Source organism: Pleurodeles waltl, chromosome 9 (assembly GCF_031143425.1).
Source record: "Pleurodeles waltl isolate 20211129_DDA chromosome 9, aPleWal1.hap1.20221129, whole genome shotgun sequence".
In the NCBI taxonomy this organism is placed as follows: Eukaryota; Metazoa; Chordata; class Amphibia; order Caudata; family Salamandridae; genus Pleurodeles; species Pleurodeles waltl.
In genome coordinates, this window is record NC_090448.1 from 1,147,525,588 (window position 1) to 1,147,548,320 (window position 22,733).

The following is a 22,733-nucleotide window of genomic DNA, read 5'->3' on the forward strand; positions in this document are numbered from 1 at the left end:
CTTCTGTAAGCTTCTGACTTTGATTAGACTACAGACCAGTTCCTGTATCATTCCTAGAGTTCTTTTACTGTCTTCTAGTGAATTTCAGGTCACTTTACAAAGCCCATGCATGAGACACTTTCACTATCTTGGTAGCAACCTTATATTTTCAGGGGGAGGGACAGCATTCTGGGCAGGACCCAAATATTTCTAATATACTAGACAACCTAAAATTTCTCACCAGACAACCTAAAATTTGGACTCTGATGTCATCTCTCTGTGGCCCTCAGCCTTAGATTTGCCTTCCTAGTGACTTCATTCTCTGCTTTTGACGATTTCTTTCCTTTCCATGCAGCGTTATGTGCAGCCAATCTCAGCTGCGCCCTATTCTTCACCACGTAATATCGGTGGTGTGTTCGATTAGCGTGTGTTATTTAGTTTTTAATTTTGCTCAGGTTGGTTTTCGCGTCATTTGAGGGTTGCTGTAGCCCTGCCAATGGTTTAACTGTGTAAATATTTCTATTGTCCAACACAATTTGAGTCAAGTTAAACAACAGAAAAAATCGAAACATGCACTACTAGCTCCCAACATGTGGGCGGAGTCAAAATCCCTCTCCAGGTATTTCTTGCATAGTTGCCTGCCAACAGCTGTGCTGTTCAGGCCATCCCCATAAAGAATTAATATTACAACAAAACGCACCCCAATATTTCTCAGCTGTGACGCACTGCCTTTCCACTTGAAGAAGAACTGAGGATCACTGTGTAAGATATCCCCCAGGTACCTCCAGTGGAGATCACCCCAAAATCTTCACCACTGTTTGCAGACCAAATCATTAGAAAGGGTGAACTCAAGCTCGTTTTGTGGTCACATCATTGCTTTAAACACATTTGATACATAAATGCATTTTCAGCCTTATCATCAGTCTGTGACAGAGCGATGCTTGTCGTGGCAACACCCTGTGCTTCTAATCAAATAAATATTGGCCTTCTTCCAGCATATTCAATCCATTGACCATCCATTGGGCACAATGTATAATTAATCCTGAGGAACTGGCTTTAACTGCGAAACACGTGTCAGCTGCACCAACAAGTAAAGATTATAAACTTGTCAGTGAGGTATAGAAACAGCGATGAACAGTCATATAGGTGCCTCACAACTTTTTTTTTTTTGACACTTGTGTGCACAGGTATTTCTTTCATAATGCACAAGGAGGAATTGCTGAATTACACAAACTGATAGCAGGCGAGCTCCACTAGAAATTTCAGAAACCTAGTTACGGTCAGATTCATATTACAGAACACCCTGGTAAGTGCAAGATCTGAGGTGCGAAGGGCAACAAATGTCATCAATTGTGCACTCAGAAATTATTTAAATTTTTCACATTTCAACAAAATGTAATTAACATCCAGGTACCTTGGTATCCGGTACAGAGAACTAGGGCACGTACTGGAAGGTTCACTGCAGGGCCCTTGTTAATATAGCATTGGTCATATTTTTTTTAAGTAGGGATCATTTCAATATTCTTACAAGAGCAGACGTAATAGGGAGGATGAAGCAAAAAATAATACAAGTTATGTCAATATATTTTTGGGGAAATTAATTTGCCCCCAGCCAAGAGGACTACAGACTTTCACAGAAGTGAACCTCAGCCTCAGAGCCAAACCTAACCACTCAAAGTTCACCAACCCCTTCAAAAATGTATTTTTCACCTCACCCTCACGTAAGAACGTCTAGATATAAGGACTCTTACACCCACCCGAATAGACGCTACGTTCCATTGAAACAATTGGCTAACAATTAGCTGTGCCTGGCATCTGCACGTGCTCTGAAGTTAACCAATGCAACACAAAGCGCTATCCAACATCTCCATACAAAATAAAGGATAAAAACAATTTTATTAGCCAAAAAATCTAAAAGGAAAACATATTTGAGTGCCCTTACCAACGGTTTACATTTATTTACATATGCAACAGGGGCAAATATTTCATGAGTGCCCCAAAGGTATATTTTTTGTTTTCTATTTTCCTAGTTTATTATCTTTTGGAGGCAGCCTCAGTCCCTCCACAAGCAAGCCCCCAAATGTTTGATGCACAACAGTTTGTGTTGCCACGTCTAGCCTTAACTGAAAAGACATGGTTTCTGCAAATATAAATGCCAGGTTACGGAGCTGTCCGGCGCTTATATATTTCTGCAGCATATTGGTCCGAGTTATAGGAAGATAAAGAGATTAACCAGGATTTGATCAAGTGGGGAAGCCAAGATTAATGCTCGGATCTCCTGCTAAGGGCAAGTGAAGACACCCTTGAACCAAATTTCTCAAGCTGCTGCCATCTTTCACACCCTCTCTCTTCTCTTCCACCACGAGAGCCACAGCACCCCTGCAAGACACCCAAAGCCAACCTCTCACCTTCTCCATGTCTCTGCGGATCAGGGAGCGGCGCAGTGCCATCTACAGAAGAGAAGTACACCAAAAAGTGATGGGTGGAATGTTTGAATTAATCTCAGCCACTGGTAATTGCTCGGGTGGTCCATAGTTATTCTGCACATCATATCACCTCAGTTTGGACCCAGATGTATGCAAATCAGTCTATACCAAGCTCCAATGGGATCAGTCCAGCCAGAGCTGCCTGGCAAGGTCTTCCCTGAACTGGAACACAAGCAAACCCAAGACTAGTGTCGCCCTAGCTGGGGCACTTCAGTCGGGTATCGCTTGCCAGCAGTGGCACAATAGGCATGAGACCCACATCTGGGCATACCCCTCAAGCTTAGGCTGGGTGGAATCTATCGAAGGGAGCATTTACCTGACACCTAGCACGAAGAAACCCGGTCCGGCTCGGTCGTGCCAGCCAGATAATAAATATGCATTATATATGTTAAGGCTCCACAGAAACGTATGTAATTTACCTTGACAGACTCCACTTGAGATCACACTTGAAATTATATACATATCACTTCTCCATCCTGAGCAACAAATCTCAATAACAGTAGGCCTCATCATGGCATGCATCGACTACTGTAACAACATCTACCTTGGCCTTGTCACGAAATCCATCACACGATTCCAAGGATTACAGAACCAGGCAGCCAGAAAGTGCCTGAACATCCTTGAATGGGGCCACATGATCCCTACACTCAGCAATGCACTAGAGGGTGCTGGGAAGACATTCAAGGTTCAGTGCACCGTCCATAGGCAAAGTGAGGCAAAGGTCTAGAAATCCTGCCCAAAGTGACAGCTCACCGGGCCAGCATCCTTTGTTCAGTGTCCATTTATCTACCAACCAGCAAACCTTCAAGAGGGTGAAACACAGATGCAGCTAATTGGATGTTCAAGGCTCAATGTGTGAAACACTCAATCCTACCTTGAGCTCTGAACTGAACCGAGCCACAGGAACCTTATAAACAACAAAGTATTCCTACATCCTCGCGAATGAACTTTATACAGAGCACGGGTTGCGCCTGAAGTAGGACTAGACACATTTGCTCTATTCCTAACTCTAGCTTCCCCTTTTCCTCAAGGGGTCTAGATTCATCAAATCATTGGTGAGGCCCAGAGCAGTAAAACCGTGCTAACGAGGCACCTGATGAGCGTGGTTCATTGAACGCCCTGATGCATGTACCTATCGGTCCATGGAAAAGACACTAATTTATTGATTTTGTAAAGCACCACCGAACCAGCGTTTGACATACACAGTAAACCCCCCACCCCCCCTTTGAGCCCAGATAGCAGGGAATAAGACCTAAGCATTGGCAAAGCCAACAGGTGTGGCCTTGGCATGCTGGTAAAATGATAACGTTTGTTGAATGTTTTATTACAAGCATAAGCCACAAAAATGAAAAAAATATATAAAACATACTACCACATAAATGTAGCAACAATATCCTTGCAATGAAAATCTAAAAATACAAAAAACACTGAGATGACACTTTTCTTATTGATTTTAACAATAAAGCAAGCTTTCAGTTGTGTCATGCATTTTACCACTACTTTTTTGTGATGAAGAGAAAACAATCGTCATTTAAACAAGCAGTTAAATCAAAGTCAGCTGCAATGCCACAAACACTGACGAGAAAGGGAATTCAAACAAGTGCCTACAGTTCAAGCAAAATAAAGACTTAAAAAAAAAAAGTAGATACAGACATACAATTAAAAAGCAGAGCTTAGGTGGCGATTCTTATATTGGCGGCAAGCATACTTCGTTGCAATGGCGACTGAGTATACTTACCACCAATATGACGGTCCACCAAATTCAAATTCAGCTTCGGGCGGACCATAGCTGCCATAGCATGGTGGAGACTATACAGTTTCTGCCGTGGTTACACCCCTCCCCTGGCCCGACTGAGTAAGGGCCATTGGACACTGACCTCCATATCTGCCTTCCTAATTTAAGTGAGCGAACATATATGTTAGTTGTCACTGCATGCCACCAGTAAGGGGCAGTGAAAACTGCGTAGTGATCCCTGCACCATGGGAGAAAACTCCCTTGGCACAATGGGCTTTTTTTTAATTATTTTTTTATTTTATTTCTGATTGACATGTTTTTAAAATAAGAAGAAAAAAAAAAAAGGACAGACCGCTCTCTCAAGCTGACCAAACTGGGCATCAAACTTAAAAAAATAAAAATAAAAAAAAAAACATTGACTCCTAATGCTTCAGAAACGACCTCCAGCTTGGCCGTCATTTCTTAATTTGGCAGGTGGTTACCCCATCAGGGTAACAGAGCAATTTACTCTGGCGTGATATGAATTACTCCCATAGTCTCCGATGAGAAAGGGAACTATTTTCAAGCAGATGTGCACAAGTTTTGTCCCGTCATTCAAAGTGAAGCAAGCCAATGAGGAGAGCGTTCCAAGCCCTTAGGGGTGAAAGCAAAATGTGGTGGACAATTCAACACACCAAAGGGTGAAGACTGCTGACCAAAATCCCCTTTAAGCACTATATTACGTATGCTTTTCTTGGTAAACAATAGTCTACCTCGCTGTTTACGTTGCCTGAAAGGCCGGATCTCACCCAGAATGGGGCTAATTTTCAGAGGCAGTGATGTCACGTCATGGCAGGGAGGGTCGTAACATAGCATACTGTCTGTCCTTCTGTCTGTGCTCTGACGTAACCGAAGGAGCACAGCGCGCGCGCACAATGCTTTAAAAGCCTTCAATAAGTTAATGGGACCATGCAAAGGCGTTAACAGTAACCTAACTTCTGTGCAGTATTCCTTATCATTATTTATCAGGGCCTTTTGCTTCCCAGGAATTACTCACAATTTAAAATACTTTCACAGATAAAAAAACGGAAATATTTTACGGGAGCCCAGCTTTACAACAATGTCCTCATGTACAAGAGACTCTCCTGTTAGAACAGTCAGAGTGCAAAAATGTGAAGCATTTAGAAGTTCTGGGATAGTCAGTGGCACATGTCTGAGCCCGCTGGGAGCTGAACCTACAGGCGGAGTTTGCAGCTACTGTCTGCAGCAGGGCGGAGAGCCTGCCACGACTAGCGGCCAGCGCCACCCAGCGGCCACACGTCACTATGGCAGGTAAGAAGGAATAAGAACAGCACCGTGCAAAGAAATGCAGAGGACATCATTTCAAATGAAGCAGCCCAATGAGGAGGAGAAGAGGAAGGAGAAGGAGGAAAGAGACAAGAACGTCAAATCAGCAGAATGCCAGGGTTAGCGGAAGTGACATCACACACCTTTTGACCTTCAGTTTCACTCACGCACACACACTTACACACACACTCTCTCATGTAAACACACTCACAAGCACACATACAACATACATTTGAAAACATTTGTTTTACTTACCTCACCTGCCCATATTCAACCTAATTCTCAATTTTGTTATTACACTAATAGTGAATAATGACACATTATTCACTATTAGTGAAATAAAAACATTGAGAGAAAACAGTGGAGCCCTAACCGGCCGAGCTGCCCCTGTGTTCCTGGCACTGATTTTGCCACCTCCGGGGGCAGTGCTAGGGGTCACAAGGTGCAAGAGAGGGGTCCCAGCTGCGACCCCTACGTTACATCCATGGAAGGAGGGGGGGAAGGGATGAGAAGATCCACTGCACTTGATAAACCCTGAGACATCCGCTATCAATTTATAATGACTTCAGAACGGTACCATATTAAGAGCATGTCGCCTGGGTTCATGCCATGGGAGTCATGTATAACATTACTTGGACATTGTATGCACACCTTGTATGAAGTATTAAAATACAATGTAAGCTTTTTCCCAAATTCATTTTTTAGGGTCGAGCCTGCGAGTGCATGCACTAGCACTTTGGTTCCCAACCTGTGGTCCAAGGACCCTGGGGGGGGGGATGGGGGGGGGGTCTGCGAATCCTCCTCAGGGGGTCCACGACTGCTTAGAAAATTAAATAATATTAACAGATTAAATCCCCAGCTTTCACTAATGGCTCAGGGGTCCCCAGATCCCATTAATGATTCAGTGGGGGGTCCCAGAGTTCCAGTAATGATAAAGTGGGGGTCCACAGAAGTCAAAAGGTTGGGAACCGCTGCGCTTGCAAGACTCTGTTGTGTTCAGTAATGAGCTTGGAGCCCGCCTGTCGCTCACCATTTGTTGGCTTGTGTGGCACTCTTCTTTACAGCCTCGTAATTCCTCAAGGCATGTCTGGCATTGTTTCAGTTCCTCTGTGTGGAGCAGGGATCAAGCACTAATTGATTCAACCTAATTAGTGCCCGTCCGCTGCTCCCGACATGATCGAGGTACTATTTTGTTCATTTTAACTTCCAGTGCCTCGCAAAGAGAAGTCTTGTGACTGGCAGAAACGTTCCCAGTAGGACAAAAGTACAAAGTTTTATTTTTTAAAGCTAACTTTGTTATTTTGCGAAGTCGTCTTTTCTCAGTTTCTTCTCACGTTTTATTTTTTTGTGTGGTCATGGGCGCAGTTGTCAAAAGACCACAATTAACTTGTTTGAAATATGCAAGACCTATTGCATTGCAAATGCTTGTTTATTTTCAGCTTCTCACCTTTTCGTCGTCCTTATAAATATTTTTAGTCTGTTATTAAACCTGTCATTTCACCAATAACCTTTTTTCAGATATCAGCTGGGTCCTGTACATATCACTCGTGGCACGTGAACGACATTTGCCTTTTTGGCAGTGCAAAATCATTTCAGCCGATAAATCAAGAGGCTGTGTGTGACGCACATCGGCATTAAGGAACAGTTAGTGACCACTGGTGCACCGCAACCTGAATTTCTCGAAGCATCAACATAGAAACAATACTACTTATTTTATTGAATTCCAAAACGCAAACATCTGTCACTCTACTGGTATTCAAACATTTGACTTTTTTTGCTACAGGTATACGTAACATGCACATTACCCACTGAGCTATTTAACCAGCTCCGTAGATAAACTGTTGCCACTTCAGTGTACACAATCAGCATCCTTTCCACAAAGCTAAGTGTATTACAAAAGATCAATTTTGCTAGTATCTCAAGTAACCTTTCTCCAATCTATACCTTGCACGGAACAAAATGACATGAGATACCCGAAGGAGACAGATTTGAGGAGAAAAGGCATTGCTTGTTCGATGAGAAAACATCTCTTAGGGACTTTCTTTGTATTCTAACCAATTTCATGAGTGCAAAAATCACACAAAATTTACAGTTGTACAAAATGGCAAAAATTCCACATATTTTGTACAACGCGATATATTAGATTGCGCTAGTGTAACAAACATTTCACGCTAGCTAACTTGCCACCAGGAAGTCCCATGTGCACAGCTCTGCAAGGACACAGCTCAGTGAATCCTGTGGGCACAGATTAAGTAACGCCTCAGAGAGTGTGCCATGGGGGTAGACTGGTAGCTGCAGCTCATGGGCTCAGGAGTGCCATCTGCTCACCTGTAGGGTTTATAGACAACTCTTATACGGCCTCATGAAAGAAGACTTGTAGCTGAACTGCACTGGCTCAGCAACCCGTATAAACATAAAGCCAGATGCTCACATCTTGAGCTTGCAAATGTCCCATGGAACGCTGTCATGGAAGCAAACTGCTAGTTGAATCTCATGGGCAAAGCACTATGAAGAAATAGAGCGCCAGCTGCTCACCTGATGGGTTTCTGGGCATCCCCTGGAATGCTCTCCAGGGAGCAGACTGCTAGCTGAATCTCCTGAGCACAAATCTCCATAAATATACACCAAACGCCACCAGCTGCTTACCTGTTGGGTTTGCGGATGTCCCACAGGCCCACGCCTTCTTTCGAGTTGGCAGTTGCCAACAACCGGGGCTCCACAGGGTTGAACATCACACTGTGAAAGGCTGAGGGGTAGTTTGCCAAACAGAAGGGATCTGGTGAAAATAAAAAAAGCAGAAGGAAGCATGAGGCATCGGAATATAAACCCATCCCCAACAACATGCCGATCAAATACACAAGAGAATGGAAACAGCGCCAATACACAACGCTTCTGGGCGAGCTGCATTGAAAAAATGAATCTACCCAGATCTAAACCCTCATTAAAGTATTAGTACTAAATGTACTGGCGAGGTCATCTGACATGACCTTTGTCCAAGGACTAAACCTGCACCACCCATGGAAGAAAGTCCATGCTCCACCAAACAGAAAACCTTTAACGATGTTACAAGGAAGACCGTCTGACAGGGCATGAACCACCAGACAGAACAAGCATTTGCAATGCAATAGGTCTCGCATTTACTTGAGTTGGAGCTATTGGCATTGTAAATACATAACTTGATTTGTTTGCCACATTAATTGGTCAACCCTGCCGCATATTTTGGTCCTTTCTGCCACATACTTCTAGTGGCCCTGCAAATAAGTAGGAGCTAGTAAGCCTACTGGAATATTTTTTGAAACAAGGCCCTTAAAACACAAACTACTCCCAGGTGCAAAACAGATTTACTTGGTGTATGAAAGTACCCTCTTTTTGGCATGGTTGCCCCCACTTTTTGCCTGCTGTCAGTGTGTTTTGACTGTGTTGACTGGGATCCTGCTAACCATGACCACAGTGACTGTGCTCTCTCCCTATAAATTTGGTTGTTCCTGACTTAGTACATCCAACAATTGGCATACTGGTGCCCCCATGTAAGTCCCTAGTATATGGTATCTAGGTACCCAGGGCACCAGGGGTTCCCCATGGGCTGCAGCATGTATTATGCCACCCATGGGAGCCCTTGCAAACTGTGTCTGCAAGCCTGCCATTGCAGTATGCGTGAAAAGGTGCATGCACCTTTCATTACAGGTCACTACAATCACGCATCAAACTAGGGAGCTGGACAACTCTATGAATACTACTTCAAGGGCTGGTTTTCAGATTGTATCACGTTCAAAAATAAAACTACAAGTCCTAGAATGAATATGTGTGCTGCAAAGAACGTGTAATAAGCAGATCAGAGTGCATAGAATGTAAAAATTTCAAAATAACTCTGAGAGAGAACACACTTTTGTCTAGTGGAAGCTTGGACTCATCAGGTAGCGCAGAGGGTTAATGTGCCTGCTGCAAAGAACTTGTACTCCGCAAATCACAAAGTGCGTGTAATGTAAAAATGTCAAAATAACTCTGGTGATTTATGTTCTTTCTGGAGAGAGAACGTACTTTTGTCTAGTGTAAGCTTGGAGTCATCATAAGGTAGTGCAGAGGGTTAATGTGCCTGCTGCAAAGAAAGTGTACTAAGCAGATCAGAGTGCATATAATGTAAAAACGAAAACGCCGCTCAAGTTCGTGCTCTGAGTGCAGTGAGCGCCATGGGAGCCACAGAACACAGACAAAAGGAAAAAGTAGTTTGCCCATGCTGAAGTATATCAGCAATCATGCAATTATTCCTGTAACAGGGTTGGTGTCCAAGGTGGTAACCAAACCGCCCCAAGGAGGGACAAATGTAAAGCATTTACCAATGACATCAAGTGATTTTTGAAAGGCAAGCCCACGAACAAATGAAAGTGATGGGCGTGAGGTGGGCGTGGTTAAAAGGCCACAATACTTACAACAGGTCAAAGCGCTTGCACGCTTGACCTAAAAATGAAAAAAACATTCAAGTGAAGTCTGTGAGATGCAAGTGTCCATTTTACTTTAATAATGCATTTTTGTTGAGCACTGTCAAAGACAAAATGTGGTTCTCTATGGGTAGATGGCGAGTGGTTTGATAACAAAAGAGAATGTATTTGAACAGTGTTTTTCAGAAGCTCTCTCTATAGTGACAGAAGAATGCTTCTTAGTAAAAGAAAGGTAACATCTAGTTTTGGCATAAGGTTAACCCAAACAGCGATTGATTTATCCCCAGAACTATAAGTATGGAGGTTGCACAGTTTTAAGTGGATATTAGAATTCCCCCCAGATGTAAGCATGGTTGTCAATCTGTATACATTTCAGGAAAACAGGTAAAAGTTACAAAAGAATTATACCTCGCCAGCACGAGCCCAGGCAAGTTTATACCTTGACAGGGACACCTCAGCATGTGCCAACACTTAGGATTGCACTCAAAGACTTTTTTCTTTAAAACAAGTTAACAACAGTACCTTGGATCTCTGCAAAGACCACAAACCACTGCATAACATGAAACCAAGAACTAGCGGTGGTCAGAGGCCTAGCTTCGGGGGTGGAGGGTGTTTGGGGTGTTACCCCACCCTCCCCCAATAAATGTATTTCCTGATAAATAGTTGGGTACAGGTGCTTTCCGTCGGGTATGGTGAGGTGTCTGACAGATTTTATTAGGAAGTTTTACATACACAAAGACAAAAAAAAACACACACACACCCTCTCTGTTTTGAAAGTACTCAAAAATGTTGGTTATTTTACAAAATATTGTGATTTCTCTTAGTATTCCTATCAATCTACATTCCTCTCCCTTTCCACTGCCCCTGTGGCACCTCTCATGCGTTTCGTATAATATATTTTAACATTAGATGCCAGCCTGATACTTCTGAAATAGAAAGGCTGGGGTTAGAGACTCGCCCGGCAGAGGAGTAATCAGTGTAACGTATCAACATCTTCAAAACAAAATGTCCTGAACCGGACCTCTGGCAGCAACAAGGAAGTATTTACATTCCAACTGGCTCTGGACTTCTATCGCAGGAATGTGAAATGCTCGTCTGGGGTCTTCAGTGAATGCTGATTATGCCCCCAAGAAGCACTAGCGAACCGGAGCCTTTAACCTTTAGAGTGAGATCTGGTTGAATGGGTCAATTAGGGTTTCAAAATTAAACTGCAAGTAGTAAGGTTAATTACTAAGACCACGGTATTTGTCACGTTACCAACTTTTGGCAGTTGCCGCCACCTTGTGGGTGAACAGGAAAATGCGCCTCAGAGCAGACCGAAGCATTATTTACAACATTCCGCGATGAATGTCTGCTGTTTGACCCTTCAAGAAGCGCCGAAGAGGGTTTGGGGGGTGAACACTAGTAATAGGAAGGGGGGCGGGGAGAGTGGGGGGAGGGGGTGGACTCAGAGTCTGCTGGACAAAGGTAAGTTTTCAGTCTACCCATCAGAGTGTTGCGCCATATGCGTGTGTGAGGCTGTGCACAGATGCTGGTCTCAGAATACTGAGTTTGTGGTTTAATGCACCTGCTTTAGGCTTGATTCCTAATGCAGCTTCCATTCCTCCCGAGAACGAATAAGCGAGCGCCAACCAGCTGGCAATATTTCAACCTGTTAATTACTCTGCCAGGAATATGCGCTACCCTAACTCAAAACAAAACAGTAAAATAGCACCCCTTATTGAACAATTCTGATGAGCTACATCCAGGCAGGACGCCACCAGGCATAATGAACAGGCAAATAGGGTAGTTGCTTGAAATAACTTTGCAATGAACAGTGTTCTAGCATCCCCAGAGCACACAGAATGTGTGGCTGGTGGGCAATGTCCTGCAAAGGGGTCACTCCAACAGAAACATAAATAATGCCTTTTAATAGCATAAGGTATAACAAAACATGCTTTCAATTCTGTTCTGTCAAATCCACTAAAATATGAATATTATTAAATCTTCATGGGCAATATCCATAATACAATGTATTGTTTGCTATACATTTCCCCATAACTCCTTTGAGAAGAATGACCATGGTCTCTTTAATGGCTGTCTATAGCAATGAGCCTGGCCTGGGAAGCTTCAGACTTAGGCTGCGTTCAACAGACTCAGGCTTTCTTTTACAGCTGAATAAAGTTTCTCAAGCATTTTGCTGCCAAACTACACTAGGTTAAAGAGGCGGGACACGGATGCAAGGCCTACACCAGGGAAGCACTGGTGTACATCCTCTGCGTAGACACCATGTTGGATAAAAACCATACAAGCCACACTTTGAAGCAATTCTACATTAGTCTTACAGTGCCCTCTGAAAACTGAATAGAGAGGTGTTTGTTGTAGGGAGAAGAGGTCTGACTCTGGTTAGACATAAATGATATGTTCTGGCTTCACATAGCTGAGCTACCTCTCAGTTTACCCGTAGGTAAGGCGCCTGAGCTATCACTCATGTTACAACGCCCCCCCCACCAAAGGACAGAGCCCCATCTCCTCAATTTCTTCTAAAGCTGCCACCCACACTGTTTCTAGCCTGAGGGCACCCACTAAATGAAATGCAAGGTATGACTTGAGTTCATTAAAAAGTGCAGCAAGTGCCCCCAGGCACCTTGGCTCTGAACTAACAACATCAGAAAAGATAAGAAGATAACCAATAAGTAGATGAAGTTGAGGAGCTTTACTAAAACTAGAATGGTCCTCTACTTTGGAACGCACTCTGTTTTGGCCTGTGCAAATAGAGGAAGCAAGAAAAGAGAAGGACCCCTGTGAAAAGGCACGCTGCCATATTCCGAATGCTTTGCTCAGGAAGGCCAAAGTAGCAAGCATTGGCACAGTTCAATCTAGCCATGATGGTGGTATTAACACCACAAGACCTCAGGTGGCACAGAATAAAAATGTGGTTTTTATTTGGAGAAAAAAAAGAAAACTGCACTAGTAGGATGTGGCAGGTGGAAATGTCACCAGTGCAATCTTGTCTGAAGTAATTCACTGAAGCCATCTAAGAAATCCCAGCGCCTAAGCCAGGCTTTGAACTAATCTGGCTAGCATCTAGCAAATGGTGCTCTGCAAGATGTTTGGAAAGATAACGATCCAGAAATGTTCACCTATTTTAATGATGATAAAAGAAAGATGAACCTATAGTTAGCTTCGGGTTTGGGGCCTAAGTTTTACTTCTTTGAAAGGGGTCAGACAACACTTTCTTCCATTCACTAGCGGCAGTGACACATGAAAACAGGTGCGAAGGATAAAGGTAAAAACAGGTGCAATAACTTCAGAGTCCTGATTGAACATACATCATCCGGCGTGTCTTACTTTAGGGAGGTAAGCAAGGTGTAAACATTCTCTTTCTTAATCATATGGAAAAGCTGTTATCGGTACAAAGAAGAAGGCAAATAAAGCCTTCTAATTATACTGCATGTGGCAGACAGGATAAAACTGGAAGCTGGGCAATGCAATCATGAATGGCATTGGTCTCTTCATCTTCTTGTAGAAACAAAGAGGTAAAATTGTCACAAACAACTTAGGAAGGGGAATAGTAACTTTGGCACAGGGCAGATTGGTGAGATTGCATGGAGTAGAGCCTTTGAGAGGTTGGAGGCATGCGAAATAGCATTTGAAATAGGAGGTCTTAATAGCAGTAAGAAACAATTTGTAATGCCATTATTACACTGGTGACCCCTCTGCTAGTGTAAACATCTGGCCTGGCGCTCCATCTGTCCAGGGGTTGACAAGCCACAATGACGGTCCTCCCTCCCTATTGAGGGCAAGCTGCCATCACTCTTTTATTCGTCCTGTACAGCTGTCTGCACATCAGGCCACCTGTGCTTTCTACTGAGAAATCAAACTCCTCCTCCTTTCTCAATACAAACACAAGAGTTTGCTGAGTGGCTGCTTTAAAGTTAGCGCCCACCTGAAAGTGCTTAGGGGGCTGTGGACGAAGAGTGCAGGAGCTGCTGTGAGGTGGGTGTAGGGGAGAGGTGGGGATGCTGCAGGAAGGATGGAGCATGTTGGCTGGCTTTGGGGAGCATGTAATGCTCCGCTGTGCCTGGTCTGTGGTTTGGGGCAGGGGTTATGGAAGGTATGGGCAGCCTACAATGCAGTCTTTTCCCACAACAACATTACCTGCTGGATTTTTCCAGCCAGTAAAACTGGGTTCATTGTTCCAGGACCCTGTAAATCTGGGTGCAGGAACACAGCATCTCTTTGAATTGTGCAGACTGAAATTCCATATCGGAATAATTCTGCTCACAGTTCGCATTTGGGAAACAATGCCTTTTATGGCTACTTTGCACGTGGATCATTTAGCAGAGACAGCACGACACCATGTGATACGAGAAGTTTGAACAGTGGCGGCCCGTCCCTTAGGGAGGAGGGGCCACGCCTCCCCCCCCTTTGCCCCTCAAGAAGAGTGTCTGTCAGGGTGAACAAAGGTCGGCCTGGCAGACACTCTCCATGTTCAGGTCAGGCAGCCAGGAGTGAGACATGCGCGATTTGCGCTCACTCCTGGCTCCCTGAGCTGAACTTTGCTGGGCTGAGGAGATCACAGCTCCTATGGGCGTGACCTCCTCGGCTCAGAAAAGGTGCCTCGAGGCCCTCCCCTGGGTGATGAGGAAAGAGTCACCAATTGACACTCTCCCTGGGTGCTTCAGTTTAAGCCCTGAAGCGCCCATGGCGAGTGTCAATCAGTGACACCTCGTCACAGAGTGGGGTGGGGTCAGCAGTCTCACTGACCCCATCCCACTCTGTGACGAGGCTGGGACTGCTGCCTTCCCTCATTGGCTGACCTCAGGTCAGCCAATGAGAGAAGGCAGCAGTCCCAACCCTCCTGGAGGCTGAAGGTAAGTGTGTGTGTGTATGTGTGTGTGTGTGTGTGTGTGTGTGTGTGATGTTTTGAATTGAATGTTTGGTGCGCACGTGCATGTTTGAGTGTTTTGAGTGTTGTTAAGGGATGTGCGTGTGTGTGTGTGAAAGAATGAGTGTGTGTGATCTTTTAAAATGAATGTTTGGTGCGTATGCGCATGTTTGAATGGTATGAGTGTTGTTAATGGATGTGCGTGCGTGTCTGTGTGAAAGAATGAGTGTGTGTGTGTGTGTGCGTGTGAAAGAATGAGTGTGTGTGTGTCTGTGTGTGTGTGTGTGTCCTGCCCGTCCCCCTCCCTCCTAAAGCTGCCGGCCACCACTGAGTGAAAATACAAACAAATCCTCCTCCACCTGGAACATGGCTCCTGGATGGCCCCTGTGGCTGAAGTGCACAGGATCTAGTGGGAACAACGTTTCCAATCTTTTTGATTTCACAATACCAGTTCTAAAACTTATTGTTAAAACCACACCAGTTCCAGAACAGATAATGCGGACCTTTAAGTACCTCTTGTTAAAAGGGGAGGGGATCTCCTGTTCTGTGAACACAAGGGATCGCAGACAGAGAAAGAAGTAACACTCTTTCCAGACAAGGTGCCTGCTACCTCAAAGAAAAAGAAATGCTTACAATTGTTTAATCCGCAAATCTAAAAGCTGCTTGGAAAACAGCATACAACTTCAACTGATGGAGCTATCGGAGGCTTTTTGGTGACCAAGATTTATTCATCTTGAGAGGTAATGCAAGCGTGTTTCAGCTGAGGTATGAAATGTGCCCTTCTAACGGAAGCTAATTAAAAATAAAGTTTGTAATAGCTGTAATCTGATTGCATATTATTGAAAAACATATTTTGTAATGCACTTCTTTTCTGTTAAAACACTAAGGGGCATGATTACTTACTTTTCAAGCAATGCAGTGCTGCCAGTTTACAGTACCACATTATAGAACACAGAAGGGAATTGTCCGCAGTTCAGGTAATATTTGTGTCCATATGTTTAAGCTGTTCAAACTTGTATTCATGAATGCCTTTAATATTAGGATGAGAGGTGTAAATAAATGTTCTAAGCCCGGACTGCAAAATTGACTGTGGTACCAGTAAAAAAAAAAAAAAAAGTGTACACACGTTTGCACAGTGGAACAATAAGAGGCTATGTATAAAACTCCCAGAACGCGCTCTCATTAAGTGCAGATATTTACAGAAGCTTGAAAGCAAGATTGATTATCCTTTGCTTTCAAAATAAAATGTTCACAAAAAAATGCAACTAGGAAAAAAATGTTTTGCTAATCTACTGTGAAATTTTAGGTACCATTCCTTTGAAGCATCATTTAGCAAAATGTATTAATGCATGCTAGTATTTCAAAAAAATATTCATAATGGAAAATCAGTGTACCCCGTTTCAATAAGCTTATGGGAAACATGAAAATAAACAAGCAATGTCAAAGGCATGAAGTCAGAGACATTGGTGGTCAGTGTTTTGGTTTTGCCTCTGTAGTTCTCATGTGAAAAGTATTGGTTTAGTTTATTGAGTGCTGCGAGAAAGGATCCCAAGTAAAAATAACTAGAGAATGTAATATTTTGTTAGTAATGTATAAACCATCCAATGACAATGCACTTTTGCTGGGAAGATTCTTAAAATTATCAGAATTTAGTGGTGCCATCTGCCATGATTGGATGCTGAACTGGACGTGCAAAATGCACCCACCTGAAGGACAAAAGAATGGATTGTGCCTATTTTTAATTAGTGAAAAACTTGGAAATTGACAGTCAGTCCCATGATTGTCTCGAAGTTGTTCAGAACGCTGTTTAAATCTGCTGTCCTATTCTCTAATCCCCCTGATGAGTTTTCTCATCATAGTCTTAACTGCCCTATTTTGTTATGTGGTTCAGTACTAAGGCCAACTAATCCTGAACTGTCCTGTGTTCTGCCTGTGTTCTGCACTGTCCTGATACTGCTGTCAACTGATGCCAGAAGGTGACCGTCCCCATCCTGACGAATTACTACTGCCTGCTGTCCCATGTGGAGAGGCATAACTAAATGTAGTCTCTTGTTTCCCTTTCAGTTAGTAACTTACACTAGCATATTTGTTTTGTGAATTGCCCTAGTTAGATGTTTTCTAAATTATTTTTGTCTTTCTTTTATTTATGCTTTTGCCCGCATGTCTTAACCCGTTCCCACACACGCTACCCGCAATTCTGGTTAGTGTTAGGAACGGCCCAGTTTTGAAACCTGAAATCTGAAATTCAATGTCAAATTGTATTTTGATGATTTACTGGTGTCACCATCATCCGCTTTGAATGTTAATAATCATGTGCATATTGTATTTTTGCTAATCAATATTATTCTTTAGGAGTGTCTAACAGTATTGATGTTTAGTAAGTTGAATATTTTCAGACGTTTTGGTCAGCCTATGATTTTTATGTATGTTTATGACTTAATTTTGAAAATGAATCAATTTTGCGCACCATTTGCGTGACATTGATTTTGGGATTGTAAAAATCATGTGAAACTCTATTGAGTGTGTACAAGTTCGCTTTCCCTCCAACCACTTTTCCCCCCAATCATGGAAGAAGCTTTATTTCTGCCATTTTCAGGAGCAAATTTCCAAACATGCAAGTTAGTAGGTTTGCACGGACACAAAAGGGCATTCCAAGCTTTGAACCACTACTTACTGCTACCTCCAGCCCCAGTATGTAGATCTGCGGAAAGGTGGCAAAATAAGGAAATTGCTAGTATTTAAGCTCTACTATAGTATTAGTCCTGGCATAATCGGAGATGCTATTGTCTGAGCTCTTATTAATGAGATTGCTGCCATACTTTGTTGCCGCACTATATGACACAAAAAGGACCAGTAGATTATTTTACAGGACAAGAAGATTTAGGAAGCAACCTGTCCCATGGACAAGTAGATATTTTAATAAATTCCACACCCCTGATTTGTGTGTAAAATTAAACCCCACAACACTCTGCGCTGGGTTTGCTTAACTTTTGTGACACAAGTCTAGTGCAAAAGTGCTAGCAAATGTGGGCCAAAATCTCCTTGCAAATTTGCAGCAGCCTATCTTATACTAAAATACCATTTTGAAATTATGACTTGCATAGTCACAGTGCTTTCAGTCGCAGGGTGGGGGACCTCTCGCACTGTACTTGTCACTATTCATCAGTTCTGTGAATGGTTACATAGACAGACATCTGCAATAAACACATTAACCAACTGACGCCATAACATAAAAAAAGCATTTCCCATTGATTACTTTAATAAAGTTCCCACACTTTATGTGCTTGAACCTGTAGATGGACTGCAAAATATTCTGAACGGGGCTTTCACTGAGGCCCCATCTGCAGCGCAGTACAGTACACTTCAGCTAAAGAGTAATGTGTCAGGAAGTATGCAGCAGCCAAGGCTACGGCTCACGACGAGGGGTGACTAAAGCCCTTTTAGCCAATTGGAGTTTTTGCGCATGCCCACCTCCACTTATTTTTGGGTACTGAAATGTATTATTCCTCATCAGATTTTGACCCAGAGTACGAAGGGGAAAAAAGCATAAGGTTCAAAAAGGAGGAAGAGAAAAACAAACATTGTGACAAAGGGAGAAAGAAAAAGCATGTAAGAGTGAGATAACGGGGCCTGGAGTGTATGGTGGTGGTGGATTAAATTAAAGAGGCATGTGGTGGAACCAAGAGTAAGGAGCCTTGGTCTGCGACACACCAAAGTTCAACAACATTGGCTATGGGCTGCTAAGTAAAACTCTGGGACCCAGCACTTATTCTTTTTTACATTAAGTGAGCACGGTTGAGAGGACTATGGCATCAATTATGGCTAGGTGGTGCAGAAACTCTACCAGTCACAGAGCATATTCAGTACTTGCCAAGGAGTCAAGGTCCACATCTATTTGTTTCCTCGTTTAGGTAAAGATATAGACAGGAGACATGATTTATGGCAGTGGTCTCTAACATGTAGCTTGTGAGGAAACTGTTACTCATGGCACCCTAAAGTGTTGCTTGCCCTCCATTACTCAGTCTAATTCTAATTGCTTTTTTGCTACACAGCACATACATTTTGTATTGTGAAGGAGAGCTTTTGGAGAGTGTCCGGACTCTGTCCTTTTAATGCCTACTCTAACAACCATTACCATCTTTGCATTAGGGATGAAACATAAATCATTTAGTTTACAAAGAGTGTGGCTGCAACCTCTTGTTGTGGATTCATTTTAGTACCTTGCTTCAGCACTTATATTTTAGCTTAGCTTAAGCCTGTGCCCTTTTACCTAGATGATATGCACTATTCTCATTTATTCATTTTAGAATAGCTTGCTTTTCAGTGGGGATGTTTTATTTTTCCTAATCAGCTGCTATTCTGCGAGAGTGCTGTTATTATTACTATGCACAACATTTCTCATTATGTTCCTGACCCAAGGTTGACAAGGAGCAATACGGGACCAACACAAGATAATGACTGGCACTGCTGCCACAAGAGCACACACAGTCTAACACTTAAGTGTAAGAAGATGGCCTGGTGTGTGGTGGGTACCTACGGTACTTACACCTTATACCAGGTCCAGGTATCCCCTCTCAGTGAAGTGAAGGCAGTGTCCAGAAGCCAGGCTCTCTAGAGGTAGCTGTGGATAAGCAACCAAGGCTTATCTAGGAGACATGCAAAGCTCATGCAATACCACTAAAGTCACACAGTACTTAAACACAAGAAAGAAAACACTTGGTTGTACTGTACAAAAATAAAGGTACTTTATTTTTGGAACACCGTATCAGAAAATACTTGAAAGGCAACCCGCCAATAGGAGGTAAGTAAATACACTATATATATATATATATATATATATATATATATATATATATATATATATAGATACACACACACACACATATACACTAATAAACAGTAGCAGGCATAGCAAGCATTTTCAATGCAACGGGTCTCGCATTTGTTCGAGTTAGAGCTATTAGCGTTGTAAAGCAAAAAAAAAAAAACGCACCGTGATCGCGCTATGTAAAATGCAGCGCGATCGCGCTGCGTGTAAAATAAACAGATAAAGTAGTCCGGACTCCAGGCTGAAAACATCGAGCCTCGTATGTTTTTGGTACTTTACCGGTGCTGTGTAGGTGGGCTAAACACCGGAAAAGGCATGACGTATGCATGCCTTTCACAAATGAAAGCAAGCGGATTTTAAAAGGCAAGCCCACGAACCAATGTAAGTGACTGACGTGGCATGGGCGTGGTTTGAAGCCCAAAGAGAGATTACAGAATGGACGGAGTACTTTGTGCTCGACCATAAAAAGGTTAGAAAATAGGGTAAAATAGCAATAAGCAATAGTGACCCTAGGGGGAGCCCAAACCATATACTAAGAAAGTGGAATGCGAACACAGGGCCCCCACCTAGGTAAGTAAATCATGTAGAGGAGGAAATCACACAGGTAAGTAATGCAGTACCACCCAGCGACCAGGAATGCAGGAGTAAAACACTGGATTTCCCCCAAACCACCCCAAAGGATGAAAAGAAGACAAGACACCCAGAACAGCCTGCAAGAAATCAGCAGTGGAATACTAAAGATGAAGACTTGTGGAGAGAGGGGGACCAAGTCCAGCAGTGTCTGTGGAGTCCAGGGGGAGTAGGAGACACTACCCACCCAGAGGTACCTTTTGGAGTTGGTTGACGAAGAAGGAAGACAGGTCAGCACTGCAGCTGGAGAAGAGTTCCTGATGCGAGCAAATGGTGTCCCACGCTGGAAGCTGGATTGCAGATGGGTGTCGGTGAAGGATTTCCACCAACAAGCCTTGGCAAAGGCAAATTCGCAGTTGGAGGAAAAGAGGTGCTGCCGGGGACTAGCAAGTCCCAGGAGGACTCTACCCAGGAAGGGAGGGGTCACAGGGGACCCTCCGCATCTCAGAAGGACCACAGGAGAAGATGCAGCACCCACAGGTGTCCCATAGGGCAGGGACACAGACATCACTGAAGCAGCACCACAGAAGTTACTCACACCTCGCCGGAGGACCACGCAGAGGCCCAGAAGTTGCAGGAAGGAGTGCACGAGGCTGGAGCTGCACGTTGCCTGAAGTTCCCCTTGGAGGTGAAGCAAACAAGCCTTGGCAGCTGCAAAGGACGTGGTGCATGGGGTGCTGTGTTGCGTGGAGTGGAGAGGACTTACCACCACCAAAGTACGACAGTTGGTAGAGAGGACCAAGGGAGAATCTCCGGACCACCACCCGTGATGCAGGACCCACGCCACTCAGGATGAGGGGAGATCCACGCAGCCGGTCGTCAATGCAGCCAGGTACCTGCGGATGCAGGGGAGTGATGCCTTCACCCCAGGGGAGATTCCTTGTTCTTCTTGTGCAGGCTGAAGAGTTGCAGTTTTCTGGGAATGCACAGCCTGGGAAATGTTGCAAAGCTGGCAGGAATTCTGGATACAATATTGCAGAAGAGTCTTCCTCGTGGATCAGCAGCTTGTAGTTTCCTGGAGGGTCCAGTTGCGGTTCCGGTGGCCAGAAGTCGAAGCAAAGGTTGCAGGGGAGTCCTGCTGGATTCTTGCAAGCTGAATCTGAGGACTCACCCCAGAGGAAGGCCCTATTTAGCCCAAAGAGGGGCTTGGACACCTAACCAGGTAACTACCTATCAGAGGGTGCCTCTGACGTCACCTGCCTGGCCTGGCCACTCAGATGCTCCCAGAGTTCCCTGCCAACCTTGGAATCAAGATGGCAGAACCCAAGGACCCCCCGGAGGAGCCTCAAGCACTACCCTTGGGGTGGTGATGGACAAGGGAGTGGTCACTCCCCTTTCCATTGTCCAGTTTCACGCCAGAGGAGGGACTGGGGGGGTCCCTGAACCGGTGTGGACTGGTTTATGCACAGAGGCACCAAATGTGCCCTTCAAAGCAAAACCAGTGGCTGGGGGAGGCTGCCCCTCCCAAGCCAGTCACACCTATCTGCAAAGGGAGAGGGTGTTACCTCCCTCTCCCAGAGGAAATCCTTTGTTCTGCCTTCTTGGGCTTGATCAGATCAAGCAGCAGGAGGGCAGAAACCTGTCTGAGGGGTGGCAGCAGCCGGGCTGCCCAGAAACCCTGTAAGACTGTGGTAGCAATGCTGGGGATCCTCTAAGGAGCCCCCAGAGTGCATGGAATAATACTTCCAATACTTGCAACAGTATTGGGGTAGGATTCCAACATGTTTGATACCAAACATGCCAAGGTTCAGAGTTACCATTATATAGCTGGACATAGGTAGTGACCGATGTCCAGTACACATCTAAAACAGCGTCCCTGCACTCACGAAGTCCAGAAAAATGGGGCTGAGTTCGTAGGGGCACCTCTGCTAGTGTCCTCTGGGCAGAGAGTGCCTACTATAGGGGTGACTTACAGTGTCCTGGTGCAGTGACCTGTAGTGAAAACTGATGCGTGCACCAGATTTACGCAGACTGCAATGGCAGGCCTGCAGAACCCTTTGCATGGGCTCCTTATGGGGGGCAGAATAACTGCTGCAGCCCATAGGGATCCCCTGGAACCCCAATGCCCAGGGTACATAGGTACCATATACTAGGGACTTATATGGGGGGACGACCAGAATGCCAATTGTGGGAAGAAAAAATGACCAGCAACCAAATTTAGAGCAGAGGGCACAATCACTGGGGTCCTAGTTGGCATGATCCCAGTGAACACAGTCAAACACACTGACAAACAGGCCAAAAGTGGGGGTAACCAAGCTAGAAAGAGGCTACTTTCCTACACAAAGCACATGCCCACGTCGGGCCTATTTCTCAGAACAAAAACATGCTTTTCTATAAAACACCATTTAGGCCAAAAGGGGGTTGAGAGGGGTCCTTCTGTCCAGGATTTCCATTTATGCTGCATGCCATTTCTCGGCAAGACCTCAGCCTTATCTCTGCAAGC

At 44.2% G+C, this 22,733-nt stretch overlaps 1 protein-coding gene across 1 annotated transcript in view; it reads right to left on the reverse strand.

Moving 5' to 3' along the window:
* The window catches only part of DCAF5 (DDB1 and CUL4 associated factor 5), a 231,457-nt gene that overhangs the window by 106,856 nt on the left and 101,868 nt on the right, over positions 1-22,733 (reverse strand). Inside the window, exon 5 of the mRNA XM_069208970.1 lies at positions 8,173-8,302. Coding sequence (XP_069065071.1) covers positions 8,173-8,302 — 130 coding nt within the window. The remainder of the gene's footprint in view (positions 1-8,172; positions 8,303-22,733) is intronic.